The sequence below is a fragment of the Nannospalax galili genome, unplaced genomic scaffold (assembly GCF_000622305.1).
Source record: "Nannospalax galili isolate Female #2095 unplaced genomic scaffold, S.galili_v1.0 scaffold820, whole genome shotgun sequence".
NCBI lineage: Eukaryota > Metazoa > Chordata > Mammalia > Rodentia > Spalacidae > Nannospalax > Nannospalax galili.
The window spans coordinates 25,238-47,173 of record NW_008346549.1 but is presented as its reverse complement, the minus strand read 5'-3'; the positions used below and the strand labels follow the sequence as shown (position 1 = coordinate 47,173).

Sequence of the window (21,936 nt, the reverse complement as noted above, 5' to 3'; positions counted from 1 at the left end):
GGGGGGGGCTATGGGTGGGTGCCAAAGGGAAAGGGGAAAGGGGGTATGAAGATGATTTTATGTATGAAATACACAAAAATGCAGTAAAAAATTATTTTTTTAAAAAAGTATGGAAGTTGGCAGTCATTGACCAGTTCCCAACTGTTCTGGATTCTTACTGCAGAGGCGGGGCTGGATGGTGACCTGGCCATTTGGGGGTATTGTATCATGAGGTAGAAATGTCTGAAAGTAGAATATAGAGTCCATATTCCTTTTTGGTAGACTTTTTGCCACTTGAGTCTTTAGACAGTGTCCCAAAGTTGTTGCTTACGGCAATAGTGTGTTCTTTTTTTTTTTTTTTTTCTAATGTGTAGGTTTGTATTGTCTGCATGTAGGTAAGTGCACCCGTGTTGTACAATGCCTGTGGAGGACAGAAGAGGTCGTCAGAGCCCCTGGAACTGGAGTTACGTACAAGTTGTTAGCTGCTATGTGGGTGCTAGGATTCAAACCTGGGTCTTCTGCCAGAACAGTGTTCTTAACCACTGAGCCATCTCTACAGCCCCAGTGTGTTCTTTTTTATTACTGAATAATATCTCATGGTTTTGTTCACAGTTTAACCTTCTACCTGTTGAAGGACACCTAGGTTTATAGTGCAAGCTGCTGTGAACATTTGCATACAGATTTTTTATGAAAACATGTAAATTTTCATTTCTCTGGGATAACTGCCCACAATGGGAGTTGCTGGGTCATATGGTAATCCCATGTTTAGATTTCTGAGAAACAAACTCTTTTGCAGACTCTCTGTCCTCTTATATTTCCACCAGCAGTATAGGAACCCAAATATATTCATTTGGTTCACTAAACTAGAATTGGGTGGAGTTGTTTCTTTGGTCTGATGTTGGTGCCCTTTGGGGTAAATAAACAGATGTGTTTGTTCACTTCTCCCCATGAAAAGTCACATAATGATGGATCATAGATTAAAAGGTAAAGCATAAAACATTTAAAAAAACAAAAACCAGAAGTATGAATCAGTGATTACTTACAGGAACATGCACAATTCAAAGGCAGCTGCAGCACTGAAAAGCTCATCCCTACTGCCCCCACCCCACCCCCCAGGCAGTGACATAAAAACTGCATCCCTGGAGCTCCTACACACAGCGTGCAGGCAGCCCACCTGGCTGGAAAGTCCTCTCCCTATCACTGCTGCTTATAACCTTGTGACTCTTGGAACTTTCAAGACTCTTTGAACATTCCTGGGCCTCATAAGTATCATTTGTCTCCTAAACTTTATAGACTGTTCTCTTCCCTTTAGGAAAGCACATTTTGATTTGGAGGAAATAACCGTACAGCATCTATTTTGAGTAAATTTTTCTGAAGTGTGGGACTTAGTTCAAGATTTCTTAATCTAATATAGTTTTGGCTCAATATACTCCCTCTGTGCTATATTGACAAATATATTAATTATCTATTTTATTTCTATATGTTGTAGATCAACACTATAGTAAATACATGCTATTTTATACACCTGTTTAATACATTTATTTTTCTCTTTTTAAGTCAGCTGGGAATAGGATCCAGACTCTTGCATGCTAGGCAAGCATTCTGCCACTGAGTCACATCTTCAGCCCCTGACATTATTTTATTATTATTATTTTATTTTTATTTTATGTGCCTGCATGTAATTAAGTGCATCAATGTGTGTCGTGCAGTGCCCAAGAGGACAGAAGAGGCCATCGGATCCCCTGGAACTTGAGTTACAAACAGTTGTTAGCTGCCATGTGAGTGCTGGGCTTCGAACCTGGGTCTTCTGCAAGAAAAACCAGTGTTCTTAACCACTGAGCCGTCTCTCCAGCCCCAACTTTCAGCATTCTTACTATAATGTGTTACTTTGTGGATTTTGTGTCTTTAGCCTCTTTGGAGTTTGTTACCTATCCTGGGTATGCATATTCTGGGTAGGATTTGTCATCATCATTTGTTTATTTGTATGTACTAAATTTGGGTAATTTTCAGTCATTTTTAACTAATTTTCTGCTCTTTTCCCTTTGATGCTTAAAGGTGTCCCATAGCTCTGTAAGGACTCCATTCATTTTTCTTCATTCTTTTCTCACTGTTGCAGCAGAGAAAGTTTTATGTGTCTTTCTTCCCCTGAACATCATGACCACATGTATGACATAGATTTGATCCCAGTCTTAACTGAGGCAGGGACCCAGAGTTGTGAAATTTCTGAAGTCTTTCTAGACATCCCCACCCCACTTGAAGAGTGAAAGAAGCTTCTTTCTCAGGCTTCTTTGCCTTTCACTGAGCCTGTGTCCTGAGGACCACGTCATCCCTCATCCCCTCCCCAGGCATCTATCGTGTTTGCCTACTAGCTTGAGGGACTATTGTAGCAGTTTTCCTTTCTCCAGTTCCCCAGGTCACTTTTGTACAGTTTAGCACATGTGTCTCGGTGTCAGGCGACCATCTTGCTAAGCAAAACCTAGAGACTCAATCAAAACACACTCATTCTAATTTTAAAATGATTAATATCTATAACAGCTACATTTTAGGATTTAGGAAATCTCATAAATAACCTAAGCAGCTTAAAAGCAAGTGCTTCTGCAGAGACCTTTGCCCTGAAATCTGGTGTTCCTATTCTTGGCTCAGTGGGCTCCATTTGTCCTGGTCAGGTATGCATTTTCTGAACAGTGTGTTGTGGTAACTACTTCAGATTCACAGCATCCCACACAGGGGATGCTGGTTAAATATGACCTGATCAGCTCCATAGTTACCCTGTTCCTTCCAGAGGTGGGAGTAGAGATCAGGGCTCACTCTGCTGGCAACTCATCTGTTCACATGTGCCTTTGCAGGTCAGACATGTGTTGATATCAAAGACAATGTGGTGGATGAAGGATTCTACTTCACCCCCAAGGGGGACGACCCATGCCTGAGCTGCACCTGCCATGGTGGGGAGCCTGAGATGTGTGTGGCTGCCCTCTGTGAACGGCCCCAAGGCTGTCAGCAGTACCGCAAGGACCCCAAGGAGTGCTGCAAGTTCATGTGTCTGGACCCAGGTGAGACAGCGTCCCCTTTCAGGGCTAGAAGCTAGGTATCTTTCTGCTTCTTCAGAGATGGAGATTCTCAAGAGCTTACTGACCATGGCAGAGCAGTGGTGGCCGTATATCCTCACATGGTTGCCTCGGGCTTTGGTTTCCAGTTGTTCAAGCTCCCTATGATGTCCACCCTTCACACTGCCTACTTCTCACTCAGATAGACTTCACAAATGAGCTTGAATTTGAGCATGGCTGATTACCCACAAATCAACTGGAATTGGATTGGTGACTTCCAACCTATTTTCCGATTTTTTTTTTTTGGTGTTTTTTGAGACAGGATCTCCCTGTAGTCCCAGCTGTCCTGGAACTCACTATGTAGACCAGGCTGGCCTTAAACTCACAAAGATTCGCCTGCCTCTGCCTCCCAAGTGCTGGGATTAAAAGGCGTGTGCCACCATGCCTGATTCTGTTTTCCCTTTTTAAAAATCAGAATGAGATTTGAAATTTATGTCTGTATTTGAGTTCTTCCTCTTTGTATTATGGTAGGATGTAAAGGATAGTGAGAATAGTCCTTACCCATAGTCATCAGTGTTTACTAACAAAATCTAAGAAAAAGATAGACTGCCCTTGGTTTTAAGATAAAACTCACCAGTAGGTGGCGCTCTAAAGTGGACACTATGAAGTTTGGTTCAGGATGACTGTCCTCCTTGCAACAGAAGAGCATCAAGGAGGGGGTTGGAGAGATGGCTCAGCAGTTAAGAGCACTGATTCCTCTTACAGAGGACCTGAGTTCAATTCCCAGAGCCACATGGCAGCTAACAACGAGTAGGCAATACACTCATACATATAAATAAAAATAATAAATAAAATTTAAGGGGCTGGGGAGATGGTTCAATGGTTAAGAACACTGGTTGTTCTTGCAGAAGACCCGGTTTCAAATCCCAGCACCTCAAATGGCAGCTAACAACTGTCCGTACTGTAACTCCAGTCCCAGGGGATCTGACAGCCTCTTCTGACCTCCACAGGCATTGCATGACACGGGTGCACTTACCTACATGCAGCAATACATGCATACACATAAAATAAAAAATAAATAAAATAATATAAATTTTTTTTTTTAATTTTAAAAGGGGGACTTGGGTGTATTCTCAATGGTAGAGCACTTACCTAGCATGTGCAAAGCCCTGGGTCCTATCCCCAGTGCTGGAGGGGGGTGGGGCAAAGCAGGTCTGAGTCCTGTTCAGGCTCCTTAGCACCCATGGATGCTCTGTATGGCATCCTATTGGCTGCACATCAGAGCCACTGGTATCTCTGCATGAACTAAAATATCAAGAGAAGTCTGATTCAAAAGCATGAATTTCTTTTTTCTTGGGTACCATATTGTAAAAGTGATGTGGTAGGGATTTGTGAAAGCCCCTGGGCCTGTGGACCCTACAGAATAGAAGTTTGGGCAAGCAGATCATTTCCTCATTTCTCAAGGAGCCTGTAGAAGGAAGGCTAGAGCTGGATGTGAGGTCACAACAATGAGTGCTATCCCCAAGGAAAATGTCCTCATCATCCCTTCAGGAGGGCTGCTAGGTGGGAGACCAGCCATCCTTCAGAGGCTATGTTTGAGACTGGACAAAGGCAGGCACTCTGGCACATCCACCATGAGGCATTCAGTTGACTGCAGCTGAGTAAGTGCAGAGGCCATGTGTTTGACCAAGCCCACCTGCAGCCAGGAACTTGAAATCAGAGAGAGTAGCACTTGATCATCTTCCCACAGAATAGAAAGTTTTCTCCTTATATGAATGCATCCATACAGGGTTATGAAAAGCACCAGTTGGATGCTTGTAAAGGTTCCTGTGCCCCTGGCCACATCACTCCAAACTTCCAGCTTAGTTGTCATAGACGCCATTTCCTAGAAAGAACTCATCTGTACCAAGCGAGAAGTGGAAACAATAGAAATAGGGTCTCAGGAGTTATCAGTGATCCCTTTAACAAGGCAAAGGTGTCCACTCTCACCACCCTACTCAGCATTACTCAAGGTCAGAGTCATTGCCAGGGAAGAAACATCTTCAGATGCAAGGTTAATAATAGTCAGAAGTACATTGTATCATATATACTGTCTGTAACAGTTGAACATTGAAATTTTAAAAGAAAGTACCACTTACAATACACCAAAAGAATAAACTATTTAGTTGTAAGTCCTACAAACTCCATACACCTTGTAATGTTGCAAGCATAAAAACACTAAGTTAAAGGCCAAGCATGGTAGTGCACGCCTGTAATCCCAGCACTTGGGAGGCAGAGGCAAGTGGATCTCGGTGAGTTCAAGGCAAACCTAGTCTACATAATAAGTTCCAGGCCAACTGGGGCTACAGGGAGACCCTGTCTCAAAAAGACCAAAAAAAAAAAAAAAACCAAAAAAAAACCCCCACCAAATTAAGGAAAGAATTAAAGGCTTAAATAAAAGGAAAGATATGCTGAATTCATGGATCAGAATGCTCAGTATCATTAGTAGGTTAATTCTCCCAAAAAGGATAGTCTTTCAATAAATAGTACTAGAATAGTTAGATATCCATATTTTTTAAATATTTTTTTAATTTTTTTATTTTGTGTGTATGAGTATATTGCCTTCGTGTATGTAAGTGCCCCATGTTGTGCAGTGCCTGAGGAAGACAGAGTATTGGATCCCCTGGAACTGGAGTTATAGATGGTTGTTAGCCACCATGTGAGTGCTGGAAATCTAACCTGGATCCTCTGAAAGAGCAGCCAGTGCTCTTAACTGCTGAGCCATCTCTCCAGTCCCTGTATATCCATATTTTAAAAGACAAAACTTAATACAGTATATCCTATGATATTTAAGATTAAATCAAAATTCTCACAAACTGTAAATATTAAACAAATTTCTGGAAGAAAATATAAAGGAAAATATTTTGCCATCACATAGGCAAAATTTGAAATATGATATCAAAGCATGATCCTTAAAAGAAAAAGATTGATAAATTAGATTTCTTAAAACTTGAAATCTTCTGCCAGGCATAGTGGTGAATTCCTTTAATCCCAGCACTTCATAGGCAGAGACAGGTGGATCTCTGTGAGCTCAAGGTCAGCCTGGTCTACACAGTGAGTTCCAGACCAGACTGGGCTGCAGGGAGACTCTGTCTCAAAAAAAAACAAGAAAAAAAACCTTGAAATCTGCTTTTGAAAGATAGCTGATAGAAAAATGAAAAGACAAGCCACTTACTGAGAAAAAATATTTTTAAAATACAAATCAGACCAAGGTCTTATATTCAAAATGTATAAAGAACTTGAACTAGAAATGTAGCTCAGTTGTTAGAGTACTTGCCTAGTATGCATGGGTTTGAGCACCAGTACCACAGAATAGGGCATGGAGGTGCATGTCTGTATTCCCAACACTTGAAAGCTAGAGGCAAGATTAGAAGCTTAAGGCCTGGACTGAAGACATGGCTCAGCAGTTAAGAGCACTGCTGCTTTTCCAGAGGACCTGAGTTTGGTTCCCAAAATCCACATAGCAGCTCACAACTATTTGTAACCCTAGTTCCAAATAATCTGATGCCCTCTCTGGCCTCTGCATGTATGTACTTACATACATGCAGGAAAAACACTCATACACATAAAATAAAAATGAATCTTAAGGGGCTGGAGAGATGGCTCAGCGGTTAAGAGCACTGACTGCTCTTGCAGAGGGCCCAGGTTCAATTCCCAACACCCACATGGAGCCTGGCAGCCCTCCATAGCTCCAGTTCCAGGAGAATTCAAGGCTCTCTTCCAACCCAATACACTCATACACATAAAAATAATAAATAAAATATTTTTTTAAAAAATGAATCTTGGCCAGGTGAGGTGGTGCACACCTTTAATCCCAGCACTTGGGAGACAGAGGCAGGTTGGTCCCTGTGAGTTCAAGGCCAGCCTGGTCTACATAGTGAGTTCCAGGACAACTGGGGCTGCAGGGAGACCCTGTCTCAAAAAGACCAAAAAAAAAAAAAAAGAATCTTAAAAAGAAAAAGATGAAGGCCAACGTTGGCTACATAACAAGTTTTGAAGCGAGCCTGAGATATATGACACTTTTTCTTAAAAAAAAAAAAAAAAGGCAAAAAAAACACCCTCTTAAATAATAAGAAAAAAAAAACTATATTAAAAATTATTTTAATTGGCCTTCCTACCCGGACTCTGCATGGCGGTGTCCATTGCAGTGCGCAGCCTGGGTGTTGCACCGATGCTCGGCAGCAGCACAGGCCACAATGACAGACTACAGCGAGGAGCAGTGCAATGAGCTGGAGGCTCTGAAGTCCATCTACCCTGACTCCTTCACAGGCAGCTGTCTCTGAGCTATCCCCGTGTAGCTCCAGTCCTGTTCACATTCTCTCTCAGCAGCAGCACAGCTGTGCTGTGAGACTGTTAAGGGGATGAGTGAAGAGGGGTCTGAGAGTGTCCTTACCTGGTATTCTGCAGTTGTCTTGAGCCTGTCTCTGATTCCTGTCAACATCTCTACAAGCTTTGCAATAAGCAAAAGATCTTGATTTGCCTTGCTCTTGATCATTTTCTTATGAAACCTTTTGGGGAAAAGCTTGATTGCACTTTGATCCACCCTTCTAAAAACTAGCATTCCAAAACATAAGTGGACTCTCCTGACACTACACTTTTCTTCAGTAGTGCTTCACATGACAAAGTCCTGCTAAGTATTATCAGAAAATCCACCCAGCTTCACCATTACTATGACATCTGAGACTGGAGAAAATGATGAAATTGTCCAGACTACCCTTAAGTTTACATACAGTGAAAGATACCCAGATGAAACTCCCCTTTATGAAATATTCTCCCAAGAAAATCTAGAAGAAAACGATGTCTCAGACATTTTAAAATTACTGGCTTTGCAGGCCAAGGAGAACCTTGGCATGGTGATGATCTTTAGTCACAGCTGTGGAGGAAAAATTGAATGAAATAGTAGATCCTATAAAAACTAGAAGAGAGGAAGAAAAGAAACAGAAAAGGAAGCTGAAGAAACAGAAAAGAAATCGTTCCATGGCACTCCTGTTACAACTAAGAATTTTCTAAGTTGGAAGACCAAGTTTGATGCAGAACTCCTAGAAATCAAAAAGAAGAAAGACGAAGAAGTGGGGAAAAATAAATTAAGTGGGAAGCAGCTGTTTGAAACAGATTATAATCTTGACACATCTGGTATCTGGTTCTTGGAAGATGCTGGAAATAAGGTAGAGGTGGATGACTCCTTGTTCCAGAAAATGGATGACTTGGAGCTGGAGGATGATGAGGACAATCCAGACTACAATCCTGCTGACTTGGGGAGCAACTCCTCAAATTAATGGACTGTCCTGTCTCCAGAGAGGCTTGGCTGCCACAGCATCTGTGGCTATGCTGAGAGAGTTTCAATTTTCCTATTTTTCTAAGAAAAAACATATTTTTCAGGAGAATATTCTTCTGATACCTTTCATCATTGAGCTTAATAAACCAACCTTAAAATTGCAAAAAAAAAGTTTTTTAGTTGTATTTCATCAAAGAAGATAATAAGGATACTGCAAAGAACTTGAAAAAAAAAAGTTCACTGTCAGTCATGTGGTAAACAAATCCACACAGGGCAGAAGAGAAATAAAGCTATAAAACTGAGAGCACCAAGTGCTGGCCTCAGCACGGAGCAGCTAGGAACCTCTTGCTGCCTTGTGCCCTGGTACTTTGAGGCAAATCCCAAGGTCCCAAGAGCTGACCTGAGCTGAGGTGCCCAGCTGGTGGTTTAGTGGAGCCTACATTGGGGTCCAGGCCCTTGACCTCTGATCCCCACTAACCTTCATCTGCCATCTCTGACAAATTTTAAATCTATTACCATGGAACCAAAGTCTTAAAGCTGAGCTATTAGTCACTGGAGCCCTTTTTGCTTTGGTAGCGCTTACCTGGGTTTGTGGAATGGTACAGGGGTCCGATTGAGGGTTAGGCTGAGTGGACTGCAGGGCACCAGCAAGATGTGTCTTCTCTCCAGAAGCCCAGATGATAGAAGACATTGCCATTTGCAGTATCCCATGGAGAACCCCATGGAGGAAACTACCATATCACGAGTCTCCCTGGGACCTCTGACCTAGCCTCCAGCTCTGGGACAGCTCTCTTCTTTCTACCTCACTGCAGATAGCTTGGTTCTAGGGGACCAGTCAGGGTCCTTGAGCTTATGTTTAGAACTGATTTGCAGTTACTCATTGCAAAGAGGCTGCTTCCTTAGGTGCCCCCCTGGAACCCTGAACTGGCCTCCAGTGAACAGACATGTCACCATCCCACAGACAGGGATCCTGTAGGACCATCAGAGGCATCTGTATCAGCAGTTAATTGGTGAGAGGATGTATCTTTTTCACATATCCACCCCACAGTTGTAAGCAGCAAATGAATCTTTTGGAGACACTTTCTGGCCACATGGAAGGAGGGCAGGACCAGCTGGGTTATCTGTGTTGGTATAGATCAAGCTGGCTGGCAGGATTTGTCAGAGCTCTATATTCTGGCAACTCATATGTGGGTCATAGAGTGTCTTATCTGGGCTGTCCTTTGGAGACCTGCCTTCTAAGGCTATTACAGAGATTAGAATATACAGCGCTAGGTCTTCCTGAAATTCAGTAAGGTCCCTGCATATGCCAGGGTCTTCTTGCTTCTAAGGGCTGACAGGCTATTCCTCTTCCTTGGGCCACATCATAATCCCATGGGTCTGTGACTTCATGTGAGTGGCCATTGTCATCTAGATTGGGAGTACATTAGAAGTACACAGTTACAATGTAGGCACTTAACAGTATAAGCCCCATTCTTTTACACCTGATATCATACATGTCCTCTCCCTGTCACCATCAGCAGCTCATAGTAAGCACCTGAGAGACAGAGGTGTGCATCAGGGCAAAGCAACATGTCCGTCTTGGTGTGTTGATATACTAGACCAATGTTGAGTGGTGGGGCAGGTTGGTAATCAGATGTTTCTGGCCTCTACTCTAAATGATAGTAGTGTCCCCTCCCTAAATCATGACTACCAAAAGAATAGAAGGGCTAAGAAAGACTCTGCGCTGTTGTTGCCTTGGTCTCCAGTGCAGCAAGAGGTCAGTTTAGTAATCCCCTTCTCCCAAAACTCACCCAGCAAAGAGGGAGTTGGTGCCACCCCAGCCCTCCTGCACCTACATGGGTATGCAGGATATAGCTTGGAGAGGGAAAGGCTGCACTGCGAGCATGAGCACTGAAGGCTGCCCTTGGGTCTAAGTGCTTGATTGCGTGTGCCCAAGGCTGGTATGCAGTGAAGTTAGTTTTCTGGGATGTGGCTTGAAAATTGAGGTAACGGACTCACAGCATTGTGAACAATGCCCAAGTTTACTACTCTCCTTTATGAACCTTGGCCCTGCCAATTTTTGGAAAACCCTGTGTAGCAGCAGCACCCTGTCCTCCCTGCAGCCTGTCAATGAGTTGTAAACACAAATCTAGATATATCTATATAGCCTCTTCTCCCTATCTGCCACTGTTACACACACTCCAAAGACACTTGGTCCCTGCAGCTATACCAGTACACACCAGTCTCCTAGAAGTACTAATCCTAGAACAGAAGTCTCTACTTCCTTTCACAGTAGCAAATTGGAGCAGCATTTCACACAGTGACCACCTAAGACCTACAGCTCTTGAAAGCACTCAGTCAGTAAGGGAGAAAACCAAGGGGCCAGAGAGCCACCCTGTTGGAGAGCAGAGCAGAGGCACAATGAAGTGTTATCCTCTAATGATCCTCCTGAGTTATAGTCCCTCTCCTGCTGTCAGTGTTGTCACAGTGCCCTCAGTTTTAAGCAGTTTCATTTTGCTTCCCATCCTAAGAAATTGCCAAGTGTAGTGCAAATAGCTATTGAAGGGGTGCCTCAGTCAACGCAAGGCCTCAGCATATGCTGCACTTGTGCTAATCCCAGCCCTAGCTCTACAAGCTTTTCTCAGAGCAACTGCTTTCATTCCTCCCCACCCTCCTCACAGATGGTAACAGCCTGTTCGACTCCATGGCCAGTGGGATGCGCCTGGTCGTCAGCTGTATCTCCTCCTTCCTCATCCTCTCACTGCTACTTTTCATGGTCCACCGGCTGCGCCAGCGGCGCCGGGAGCGCATCGAGTCCCTGATTGGAGCAAACTGTGAGTGTGCTCTCCAAGGACCACAGTGATAATACCCAGGTCCTCCTAGGTCTTCAGGTCTCCCCTGTCCTGAGTTGTGTCCCCTTCAAGGTGGAATCTGTGGTAAGGTGCAAAAGGAAGTAGAGGAGGGGTGTCCCTCTGCAACCACATACCTGGGGACACCTGAAGAGCTGTCCATGGACATCAGGAAAGTTGGGGGCAGGCTGCTAACAGCTAAAAGGAACCTCACCTGCTGTGTGAAGGGTACAGGCGTTAAGGCCTCCCATCACTAATTACAGCTTTGATTTCTCCCTGACACACCATGCTCTCTAAGTTCCACGATGGACAGAACACAAAATACCCAGAAGTGTGTTAGAGCTGGAGGCTCTAGCGGAGCCAAGAGTGGCTCTGGCAGTCAAGGGACAGGACAGAGGAATAAGTTGCATATAGGTGGGGTGAGGACACCTTGGTTTGAGAGACCTGGGGAGGGAAAGTTCTAGCCAAAGGAGGGTATCATGTGAGATGTTAGATGTGACCAGTAAGTGAACAGCTGGTTACAGGAGTGTGACATTGGGGTGGCAGGCTCAGCCTCGGGAAGGAGGCTCAGGAGTCAGCAACCTGCCTTGAAATCACACACCTTCCCTCTTATTTCTCTATTTCAATGGCTCAGTGCACCATTTCAACCTTGGCCGGAGGATCCCTGGCTTTGACTATGGCCCAGATGGGTTTGGCACAGGCCTCACCCCACTGCATCTTTCTGACGATGGGGAAGGTGGGACTTTCCATTTCCACGACCCTCCACCTCCCTACACAGCTTACAAGTATCCAGACATCGACCAGCCGGATGACCCACCACCACCCTATGAAGCTTCCATCAACCCAGACAGCGTGTTCTACGACCCTGCAGGTGCCTGTCCACTCCAAGGAGAGGGAACATAGAGTTATCAAGTGATTTCCTGGAATCTAGCCCCCCCTCCCCATTTCCTTCTGGCTGCCTTTTTGGTCTTCACTTTAAGGTGCTTCCCAACATTGCCCCTGCAGGAAGAGGTGTGGTCTTGGCCTCCTCCAGTGGTCTGTTGAGAGAGTTCTGGGGAGGCATGGCACAGCTCTTTCTCCTTCTCCCTTGAGAACCCATTAGCAGATGGGCAGGCTCAGGACCTCTCAGCCTATGTCTGTGAAGTAATGGGGGCCAAGCAGTGGTGGTCATTCAGACAGGCCTGGCCCTGACCCAGACCTAGAAGCTTGTTGCAGATGTGGTAAACTGAAACACCACTGTAACAGTTCCTCATGTCATGTGGCAAAGCAACCCTATGGGACTGGTCAATTGTGTTTCCCATCTGGCTAAAAGTTGTTTTTCCTAAGACTGTATAGCTAAAAAGGGATATCTAGTGTATTCCTTCCACACCTAGCCCACTAGACAGGTGACCTGTCCTGTTCCTGTGTGTAACATCCCTGCAGTAATATTGAGGCAGTGCCCAGCCCAAGGCAGGCTCCTTACATGTAGGCCTGAATGCTGAGGATCCCATGCTTACACTACTGTGTGGTCTAGAGCTACAGAAAATACTTGAATTTGATCCCTGTCTTCAGAGCAGATTGTCTGAGACCATTGTCAACCATGCTGTGGTTGGGGCTGAGTGTAGGTCAGTGACAGTGTTTGCTTAGCATGCTGGAGCCCAGGTTGGATCTCCAGAACTACAAAAGGGTAAGGGCAGAAGATAAGCTTTCTGCCAAGACTGCCACTAGATGGCAGCAGAACCCCAATATCTCTACCCACCAGACTGCAGGGGATGACTGGGGCTTCTGGAGAGTGTTCGGGGAGTTAGGATGGGGATAGTACATAGCCAAGGCCCCTGGCCACCAGCTTTCAATAGTAGCCCACAGTGATAGACAGGAAAGATTCAGGGAATGGATTGTGTCCCCTCCCAGAGGTCTGGCTTTCTGCTGGCACTGGCTATCAAGGCTGCCTGCTCGCACCCAGCCTCGCTTGCTCTAGTTGCCACTGTTCTGCTGCTGTAGCCCTGGGAGTTCCATCCAGAAGCTTCTCACTACATGTTCCTCCTGAGTCTGAGGGGACTTTCCTCTGGCCTCCCTTTGTTCTGGTGAATCTTTGTCACTTAATCTCACCCACCACAAATTACAGTGACAGGACAAACCTGTGCCTACCAGAGCAGAAGGTCCCCTAGGGCCTGTATGCCAGTCAGGGAGTGTTCAGGCAGGAGTATCCCTAACCTGTCCAGCCCCACCACATCCCCTGTGCCAAGCCCTTATTCTGACACTCCTTTGGTCTTATACAGATGACGATGCCTTTGAGCCCGCAGAGGCCAGCCTGCCGACCCCAGGGGATGGTGGTATTGAAGGTGCATTGCCCAGGCACCTAGAGCAACCTCTGCCTCCTTCTGGAACCTGCTTGGCAGATCTGGAAGACTCTACTGACAGTAGCAGCGCCCTGCTTGTGCCCCCTGATCCTGCCCAGAGTGGAAGCACCCCAGCTTCAGAGGCGCCACCAGGGGGCGGACGCCACCCCCATGGCTCCCTCAACACCATGGTGTAGACAGCCCAGCTCACAGCTCCAATGGGCTAGGAGCATGTTTCCTGTTGAGAAGATACCTGTCCCTGTGGGAAACTTGAAGGGGCCCTGTCATAGCCTGGACCCTACTCCACTGCCACATACCCACCAGCAGCGGGTGTGTATGTAGAAACTGAAGCCAGCCTCCCTGAAAGGAGCAAGCACCTGCACTGACCTTTCCCTAGGGGCTTCTCAAACATGCATAGCTTTGGGTCTCTGTCTCCTTTTTAAATGGCAGAGTGACACAGGTGTTCAAAACCACACATTTTTGAGGAAGGGAATAGAAGGCACTGGGCTGCACTCACACCAGATACATCTTTGGGTGGGCTTGGCTTATCGCAGTGTCCTACCTACAAAAGCCTACCAGCCAGCTAACAACCAGTAATTGAGCCCCAGCGGATGGAGAACAGGGCCACCACTGTATGTGGTGCAGCAGGGGCATCTGTTGACTTGGTGGTATTGGCATTGGGTCTGCCTCTAGGGAAAGCCTTTGAAGCTGCTGCACTGGTTCTGGGACAGCCTCTCCAGGTCCAGCTATGACCATCGAGGTGCCAAGCCCTGAGAAGGTAGACCTGGAAGGAAAATGAACATACCACCCTGTTTCTAGCTCTGCTTGGAGGCCATCTCTGTGACAGGGAGCCACAGCTCACCCCTACCAGCTCTCCATGGCATTGCTCTGCATGGCTTCCCCCAGGAGGAGGTTCTAGACCTGTGGAGGGTTAGGGGTATGCTGGCTTTTCTCTGCTATACCCTAGATCCCTTGGCTCTTCTTCCTGGTGAATGGCCACTGGGTCCGACCTGCCCCCTCCTCACCTTGTTTGTGCCATAAAGGGTTGTTTCTTTGGGAAGAGGAATGGCTCAAATGAGCATCCTGTGCCATGTCATCTGAGGATCCACTTCTCACCCCATGACCACACTGGAGCCTAGCATCTGCTGGCCACATACACACCTCCATAGCACTGGGTACCGGTGGCTTTTTAAAACCTGAAGGGCCCTATTGCCAGCTCCCTGTGGAGACCTGGGGTCTTGGCTCCTGACACGGGCCTTTAGCATTTCTAAGGTTTGGAGGTTAAGCGGGTTCTGTGCGATTTTTAGCACATTCAATCTTTTCTACATTGAGTGTCTGAATCTTTTCTGTGTGTATTTGTGTGTACTTACATGGCCAAATGTTTGCAATAGTGGTGGTTCATAGGAACTCAGGGTGGGGCCCCACTGTCCAGAGTTAGCTGTTTGACTGTGGGCTGCTCCAAGACAGCTGTGTTTGAGCTTCTGCCCTGGCCATGTCAGTGGCGCTGCAACCTTTGTCCAACTGAACAACATTGGTAGGTGTGACCAAGACCTGTGGTTCTTTGGTGCTTTGCATCAGTAGACCAGCCCCGCCTGGTTTTAGGTACATTCTTATACTGGTTGGAAACATTTTTCCCCCACTTCCCATAAGAAGGAGAATCTTCCAACCTGACCTGTGTCCCAGAGCTGGCTGGAGGTGTAAGCTTTGTCTTTGAACAGCCTGTCCCATGGCTGGGCCTACAGGGCCAGCTGGTGCAAGCAGTCCTCCATTAGCCAAAGGGCTCTTGCTTCCTATACCAATGTGAGGGCAGCAGGAAGTTCATCATGCCTCCAGTGGATGCTGGGTAGCCACAGTCCAGGGCAGCAGTGGAAAATCATACTGGTGATGGGTCACTCAGAAGACCCCTAAGGACCACTGGCAGAGCCTCAGAAGGTGATATGCATGGGACTGTGAAACTTCCTTTGGGGACCAAAGGACTGTTGGGGTTGAACTGGCATGTAAGAAGCAGAAGGGAAGAGGGTGGCCTAAAGTGGACCATGGTACTACAGAGGTAGAAGTATCAGGACTGACCAATGTGCTCAGAGTTAACTGATGGTAACCTGGGCACTCAGCCTAGTGAGCCCTGAGGCTGGATCGAGGGCCTGTGTATAGGACACTTCAGACTGTTGGCACTGCAGTTCCAGGAGCTGGGATCTGCCTCTGTCCACCATCCTGTCTGCCAAATCTGATTGACTAACCCCAAGGCCAGCCAGCATTTGCTGAGACTTATGTTTCCCTGCCTGTCCCACAAGACCCCCGGAGAGACAGGCCAAGCTCCCAGGAAGCCCCTTGCCACTGTTTCTGAGAGGCCAAGTGTCCTCTGACCTGCCTTGAAGTGGAATTTGATACTGTACATTGTCTCAATGCCTGTTTTTACATTTTCCTTTCACTAAGGGTTTTAGTTTGGGTGTATTTTTGGTCGGGTTGGCACTAATTCTTTTCTTAAGATGCTGTGAGAACCATTTCATCCAGATGCCAAATAAACTTGTGTTATGGAAAAAGCATCGTCAGTCCTTGGTGTGGCCTAGCCCCACGGCCAGGACTCCCCTGTTTTCAGTCCTTGCGGGCATCCAGCTGAGCTTGGAGCTTCCAGGCCTGGTGTGTGGCAAGGCATCACCCTGGGCTCCCTCTGGCACCCACCCCTGCTGTGCCAGGCCCTGGCTGCTGCCTCAGAAGTGTTGCTTGATTGAGGGGGTCCATAACACTGATGTGACAGGGCTGGTATATCCTGACCACTGATGGCCAGTGTGAGTTAAGCTGGGCAGGGAAGGGTGTGGGACTTGGCCCCTGGCCATCCAGGTGGCTGTACGCAACCCCTCCCTGCAATCCAGAACACCTGGGTGGTTTGCTGTTTGTTTGGGGGTTTGGGTGTGTTGGTTTTTTTGAGGCAGTGTCTCCCTGTAGCCCCAGTTGGTTTGGAACTCACTATGTAGACCAGGCTGGCCTCAATCTCACAGCAATTCACCTGCCTCTGCCTCCAGCGTGCTGGGATTAAAGGTTTGTGCCACCACGCACCTGGTTTTCTAAAGCAGTCCTGGCTAAGTCAGGCAGGTTATCTGTTGGTTCTCAGAAGGTAGGGGCTGACTACCAGACAAGACTGGAGCATCCCTCTACCTTGAGAAGGGATTTGGGCCTCTGGGACTTTACTCATCTGTACAGTGGATTAGATGATCTTGTCTTTCCAGGGAGTCCTGGGGCACTAAGGACTAGCATGGCCTGTTGATTTGGACTGGGCTCCCTGATAGGGCTCAGCTTGTGAAAAGTAAGGGGGGGGGGAGTTGCATCCACTCTGGCACTCCCAGCCCATGGAGAAGAGTGGGTATGAAATGCTGGGACCCTGGAGGGTTCATGCAGAAGAAAGGGTTGCACCATCTGGAAACTCGAACAGTCTCCCAGATCCTGTTCTGTTCTCTGAATACTGTCCTTTTATATATTCCCAGTTCTTGATGCAGAGGACAAGGGGGATCTTAGTGACAATCCCTGGAAGGGGTTCTCAAGCTTACCCTCCTCACTTAACCTTTCCCACTAGCTTGGGGAGTACAATGACATAACGGGCCACTATGAAGCCTGGTGAGTTGTCAGGGTTGGAAGGAATCTAAGGGTCCTTTGCAGGGATGGGAGCTTCATTCTATCAACACATCTCCAGCACCATGGACAATGCCCTGTCCCCATTCCCTCAAGGAAGAGCCTGTTCCTCTGGTAATTGATATATATTTTGCAATGCTGGAGATGAACGCAGGGCTACAAGCTAAGCAAGTGCTCTTCCACTGAGCTATACCCTCCCTTCCTCAGAAAACCGGAAAGAGATGCTGAGTACAGAGGCTCCAGAGGGACAGGCCTCCAGCCCACTCTCTGGTTCTCATTGTTCAGATCTAGTCATGCTCACCTCACAGGCACATGGTGCCCAAGTGCAAAACTCATTTCTGGCAAGTCTCACCATACCAAGAAGCCAAGGAGCCAGAGGAGAGTGGCTGGGGCTTGGGCATGGGGGCTTGTGCAGCTGCTGTGTTCCCCACCACACACCCAAGACCTTTGGGTACAGTAGTCCTTGGAAAGAGGCACATCAGTAGGCTGTAGACATGGAGTTGGACTTGGGGCAAGGATGGGAGTCCCAAGCTTGTAACAAGGCAAGAACCATCCTCCCATGCGCCCTTCTATCCTAGCCCCTTAAGTCTTGGACACTGAGATCTATGATCTCCTTACCCCTTAAACTAATTTTTTGATGGTGACTTTAGCCTGTCATTCCTGGTCGCTACCTCCTATTTCCTCTGCTGTGAGAATAATCAGACACACCTCTCAGGATTAATGCCATTATGCTGCAGCCCTAGAATCCAAGCTCCAACCCACCTACCCAGTGGTGCCACCCACTCCAGCCCCTAATTTGTCCTCTCTAGCCCACCCCAACAATGAATATGTAACACTCCCCTCCCCCCCAGACAGCCTGACTGCAAGTATCTCAACCACTTTCTAGTTCTCCTGAGCCATAGCTGAGACTGAATTATGCGGGCCCTGGGTTTCCTGCTGTCCCTTGCCACGCATGCCATGCAACCGGTGATGCAGTGGGACTCCAAGGGTGAGCACAAAGCTCTGCCCATGTGATCTCAGATCTGCCCAACCCCACGGCTCTCCACCATCCATTTATCCACTGGTGCTGGAGCAAGCTTGGGAGGAGATGTGGGGTGGATGGGGGCAGCCTCTGTGCTGCCTCACCTGGGTAACCCCCCCCCCCATTCCTGGACTGTGACTGGAATGAAACTTGAAGACGGCTCACATGGAACTTCTCTCTGCTTAGTCCCCTGCCCACTGTCCACAGGTGCCTGGTGCTACGACTCCCAGGATCCAAAGTGTGGTGAGGACAGTTGTTTGAGGCTATGTGGATCTGTCTGGTCCCTGATGGCTCCTGTGCTCCAAAGGACTGGGCAGCAGGCAGCAGGTGTGTTGTGATTATCCTTGTGTATGTGTGTCTGGATCTGCTGTGAGTGGTCAGGGGCTTTGAGCCTATGGTGTGGCAAGCCCAAGTGTATGTGTGGTGGGGTCCTCAGCATGAGTATACAACCACATCCCAGATTCTTCTACCATCTCCCTGTGAGGCAGTCTGACTGCAGATTTGGTGGGTAGGTCAGATGGGGGTCTGAGAGTCACCATGACCAGGTGTGAGGGAGGAGGGAAGACATTCCTAAACTGGAGCTATTATTTGGGTATATGGGGCCCCTCCTAAGTGCACCCCAAAACTGCCTACTTGACCCCCATAAATCGCATACCTTGTTTCCTCAGGCCCCACCCGTTGGAAGGAGCTAGCACCTGCCTGTGAGGGCCCAGACCAGTCCCCTATCAACATTGACCTTTGCTTGGTCCAGCGAGATGCCACTCTTGGGCCTTTCATCTTTCAAGGCTATGATTCAGCACCTCCAGGCCCTTGGACCCTGGAGAATGATGGCCATACAGGTCAGCAGCATAGAGCCAGAACCCCCACATAGTGGCTGTAACACAGGGATCAGGACATACACAAGAGCTGAGACATCAGTCAAGAACACAGAGGTTAAGTGTCCCCTACAAATGGTATACAAGAATGGGACAGGCATAGGAATCAAAATCTCTAGGAACAGGTAGAGAAGGCTCCACATACATTGTAGGGGGTGGGGGTCAGGTGCCATGGCCCTTGAGAAGAGTCAGGTCACTCCTAGATGTCAATACGCTGGAAGTCACAACCTTCACTCACTGTTGGAGCCAGTTTGAGTCCTATAGCAGGTGATGGAGAGGATGCTGGGGAGGAATAGAGTGTCATATGCTTCCACATCGTCAGTGTTACTCCGAGTAAACGCTGGTCTGCAGAACTGCCTGTTGATTCAAGGGGCTGGCTTCCATCACCTGTGTACCAACTGCTGCAGTTGCATTTCCACTGGGGGAGCTCAGGGCACACAGGCTCTGAGCACAGCCTGGATGAGAAGCACTCCACTATGGAGGTGGGTTGAGGACTTCATGGAGGTGAAGAGGGGTGGGAGACAGAGACAGCTGGAGAACACCCATGGTCTGTACTTCCCTAGATGCATTTGATCCACATGAACACAGAGTACAAGAGCATGGGAGAGGCACGAAGCCATCCAAATGGGCTTGTGGTGCTGGCTGTCCTGCTGGCAGTGAGGGAGGGGCTGTGAAAATCCATATGTGTTTCCATAAAAGAGGGTCTTGGGATTGTGTGGAGGGATGGGGGTGGGGAAGCTTTAGAATTTGTGGGATGGTTCATGGATCTTCAGATCTAGAAGACTTGTCAGATCTTCAGGGCCCCATAGAGATGGAGGAGAATTGGAGATCTGGTGACCTGCAGGGTCAGTGGGAGGTGACACCCCCCCCCCAATCTCCCAGACCCACCAACTGAGAGCTTCCCACTGGTGTCCCGGCCACTCCCATCCCACCTTTGAAAACCTACACACACACACACACACACACACACACACACACACACACACAGCCAGAACCTCAAAGCCCTTCTCACTGGAATCCTACCCAGAAGGAGGACGGGGACAATACCAACTTCTCTGCCATTGTGTCTGGCCTGAAAAATTTATCTTCACCTGGTAAGGAGCTGTGGAGTTGCATCTGGGCTGAAAGTTATGGGGCCGGGGACAAACGGGGGAGACAGATTCCAGGCTCTCACTTTTGCCACCTAGGGGTCTCAATCAATCTGACATCCACTTTTCCGCTGGCCTCACTGCTGCCTTCAGGGCTCTTGCCCTACTATCGATACTCCAGGTCTCTGACCACACCAGGCTGCGAGCCCGCGGTGCTCTGGACTGTCTTCGAAAACACTGTACCTATTGAACATGCGCAGGTGGGGGGGGGCACTGCCCCACCCGAAGCCAAGATGCCCTCCTTCCAGCAGCCTCAGCCACCCCACTGCCCACCCCTCCTTGACCCATCTTTGCCCACTCTCGGGTAGCCCAGTTTCAGACGGTGCCCCAGGCTGGACCACTAGGTTTGCGTGTGGGACTGCTCAGGGATAATTTTCATCCCCAACAGCCTCTTGGAAGACACAGGGTATCAGCCTCCCCGGGAGCCTCCATCCGGGCAGCAGTCCCACTCCCAGCTTCTACCTTGATTGGAATGATGCACACAGTGATCTTGGCCTAATGTGACTAGGAGCAGGGGCTGGGATGAGCTGCCTGACTAGAAAGGGGTATAGGGTGGGGGAGAATACTGCCCTAACCCCTCTGCAGCCTCAGTGTACCTTGTCCACACAACCACGAAGCTCCTGAGTGACCCTCCTTTAGTGCACCACAATCTCAGAACTGCTTCCAGAACCTCCAGAGACTCCCTCAGACACCTCTGGGAGAGAAGGGCCTCACATCCAGCCTACACATCTCTGAATCCCCTGGTCAGAGGGAAGTAAAAAAGTCAGCACACCTTTAGCCACCTCTACCCAAAATTACACGTTTTATTTAAAAGCCAAGCTGGGCGACCAACCTAGGGTCAGTGTGCCCAGTTGAAATGACGACCCTGGCTGAGTTTCCAAAGTGCCTAAGAAGCTTCAGACTCCAGGCTGGGCTGCAGGCCCGGCTGAACTAGTTGGTCCTAATGACAGGCAGCAAGCTCGGTGAAACCATGCCTAGTGACACTCTGGGGAATTAGGCCGTGGAGTCTGAGTATAGGACAGTATTTTCTAGAGAAGCTGGTGTCTGGGCAACGTCTAGGAGTAACTGTCCAACAAACAACGCTGAGTCCGCGGGACACTGACATGGCACTATGGTGGGAGGGTGGGCCCCATTATCAGTAGAGTGGTGCTGGCTAGCAAAGTGGGGTCCAATTCACGCCATGTGAACTGTATATTGAAGTGGTACCATCGCCGCCACCCATTTGTCTTTAAATTCGTTACACTGTGCGTGGCTGCCACCATTGTAGCGCTGAAGGCTTGTCTCCTCCCTAGGACTTTGAAGAAAAGGAACCTGCACCTGCCTCCTGGCTGTCTCCCTCAGGTCCAGGGCCAAAAGGGGCTCTATACCTCAGTTCCTGGTGGCGGTCATCCACAGGGCAAACCATCGGTTCACAGCCTCTCGCTCCCACTCTCCAAATACCGGAGCGCGAGCAGGAGGTGCGTGGGGGCTCTGCTCACTGGGAACGCGCTCCAGGCGAAAGGCAATTTACCCCCTTCCCGGAACACCGGAGCCCCTCGGGCTAGCTGGAGTCCCGCACACGCCCTTGAAGCGCCCCCCGCCTCCGCCCCATCAGTCTCCGCCACCTTGTGGGGCCTGCGGGGCCCCAGGCGGTACCGGAGTTTTCTTGTGGTTCTTCCGGGCTGGGACTCGGTTGGTCACGCTGTCTGCAGGACTGTCGGAGCTGTTGTCCGCGGGCCTGGAGGCCGCAACAAAAGCGTTCACGGTGCCAAGCGCCCGCAGCAGGGCGGGACCGCGGGGCGCGGC

At 48.4% G+C, this 21,936-nt stretch overlaps 2 protein-coding genes and 1 pseudogene across 2 annotated transcripts in view; all 3 read left to right on the top strand.

The window, feature by feature from the left end:
• Dgcr2 (DiGeorge syndrome critical region gene 2) overlaps nt 1-16,026 on the top strand; it is a 92,179-nt gene extending 76,153 nt beyond the window's left edge. Inside the window, exons 7-10 of the mRNA XM_008842994.1 lie at nt 2,826-3,029; nt 10,998-11,150; nt 11,800-12,036; nt 13,424-16,026. Of these exons, the coding sequence (XP_008841216.1) occupies nt 2,826-3,029; nt 10,998-11,150; nt 11,800-12,036; nt 13,424-13,680 (851 nt within the window). The 3' untranslated portion in view covers nt 13,681-16,026. The remainder of the gene's footprint in view (nt 1-2,825; nt 3,030-10,997; nt 11,151-11,799; nt 12,037-13,423) is intronic.
• Nucleotides 7,003-10,982, top strand: LOC103742034 (annotated as a pseudogene).
• A 2,020-nt stretch (nt 16,027-18,046) lies between the features above and the next one.
• LOC115072023 overlaps nt 18,047-21,936 on the top strand; it is a 4,570-nt gene continuing 680 nt past the window's right edge. Inside the window, 9 exon segments of the mRNA XM_029568304.1 lie at nt 18,047-18,371; nt 18,797-18,967; nt 19,326-19,379; nt 19,382-19,485; nt 19,567-19,659; nt 20,031-20,097; nt 20,191-20,361; nt 20,460-20,635; nt 21,493-21,895. Coding sequence (XP_029424164.1) covers nt 18,206-18,371; nt 18,797-18,967; nt 19,326-19,379; nt 19,382-19,485; nt 19,567-19,659; nt 20,031-20,097; nt 20,191-20,361; nt 20,460-20,635; nt 21,493-21,895 — 1,405 coding nt within the window. The 5' untranslated portion in view covers nt 18,047-18,205.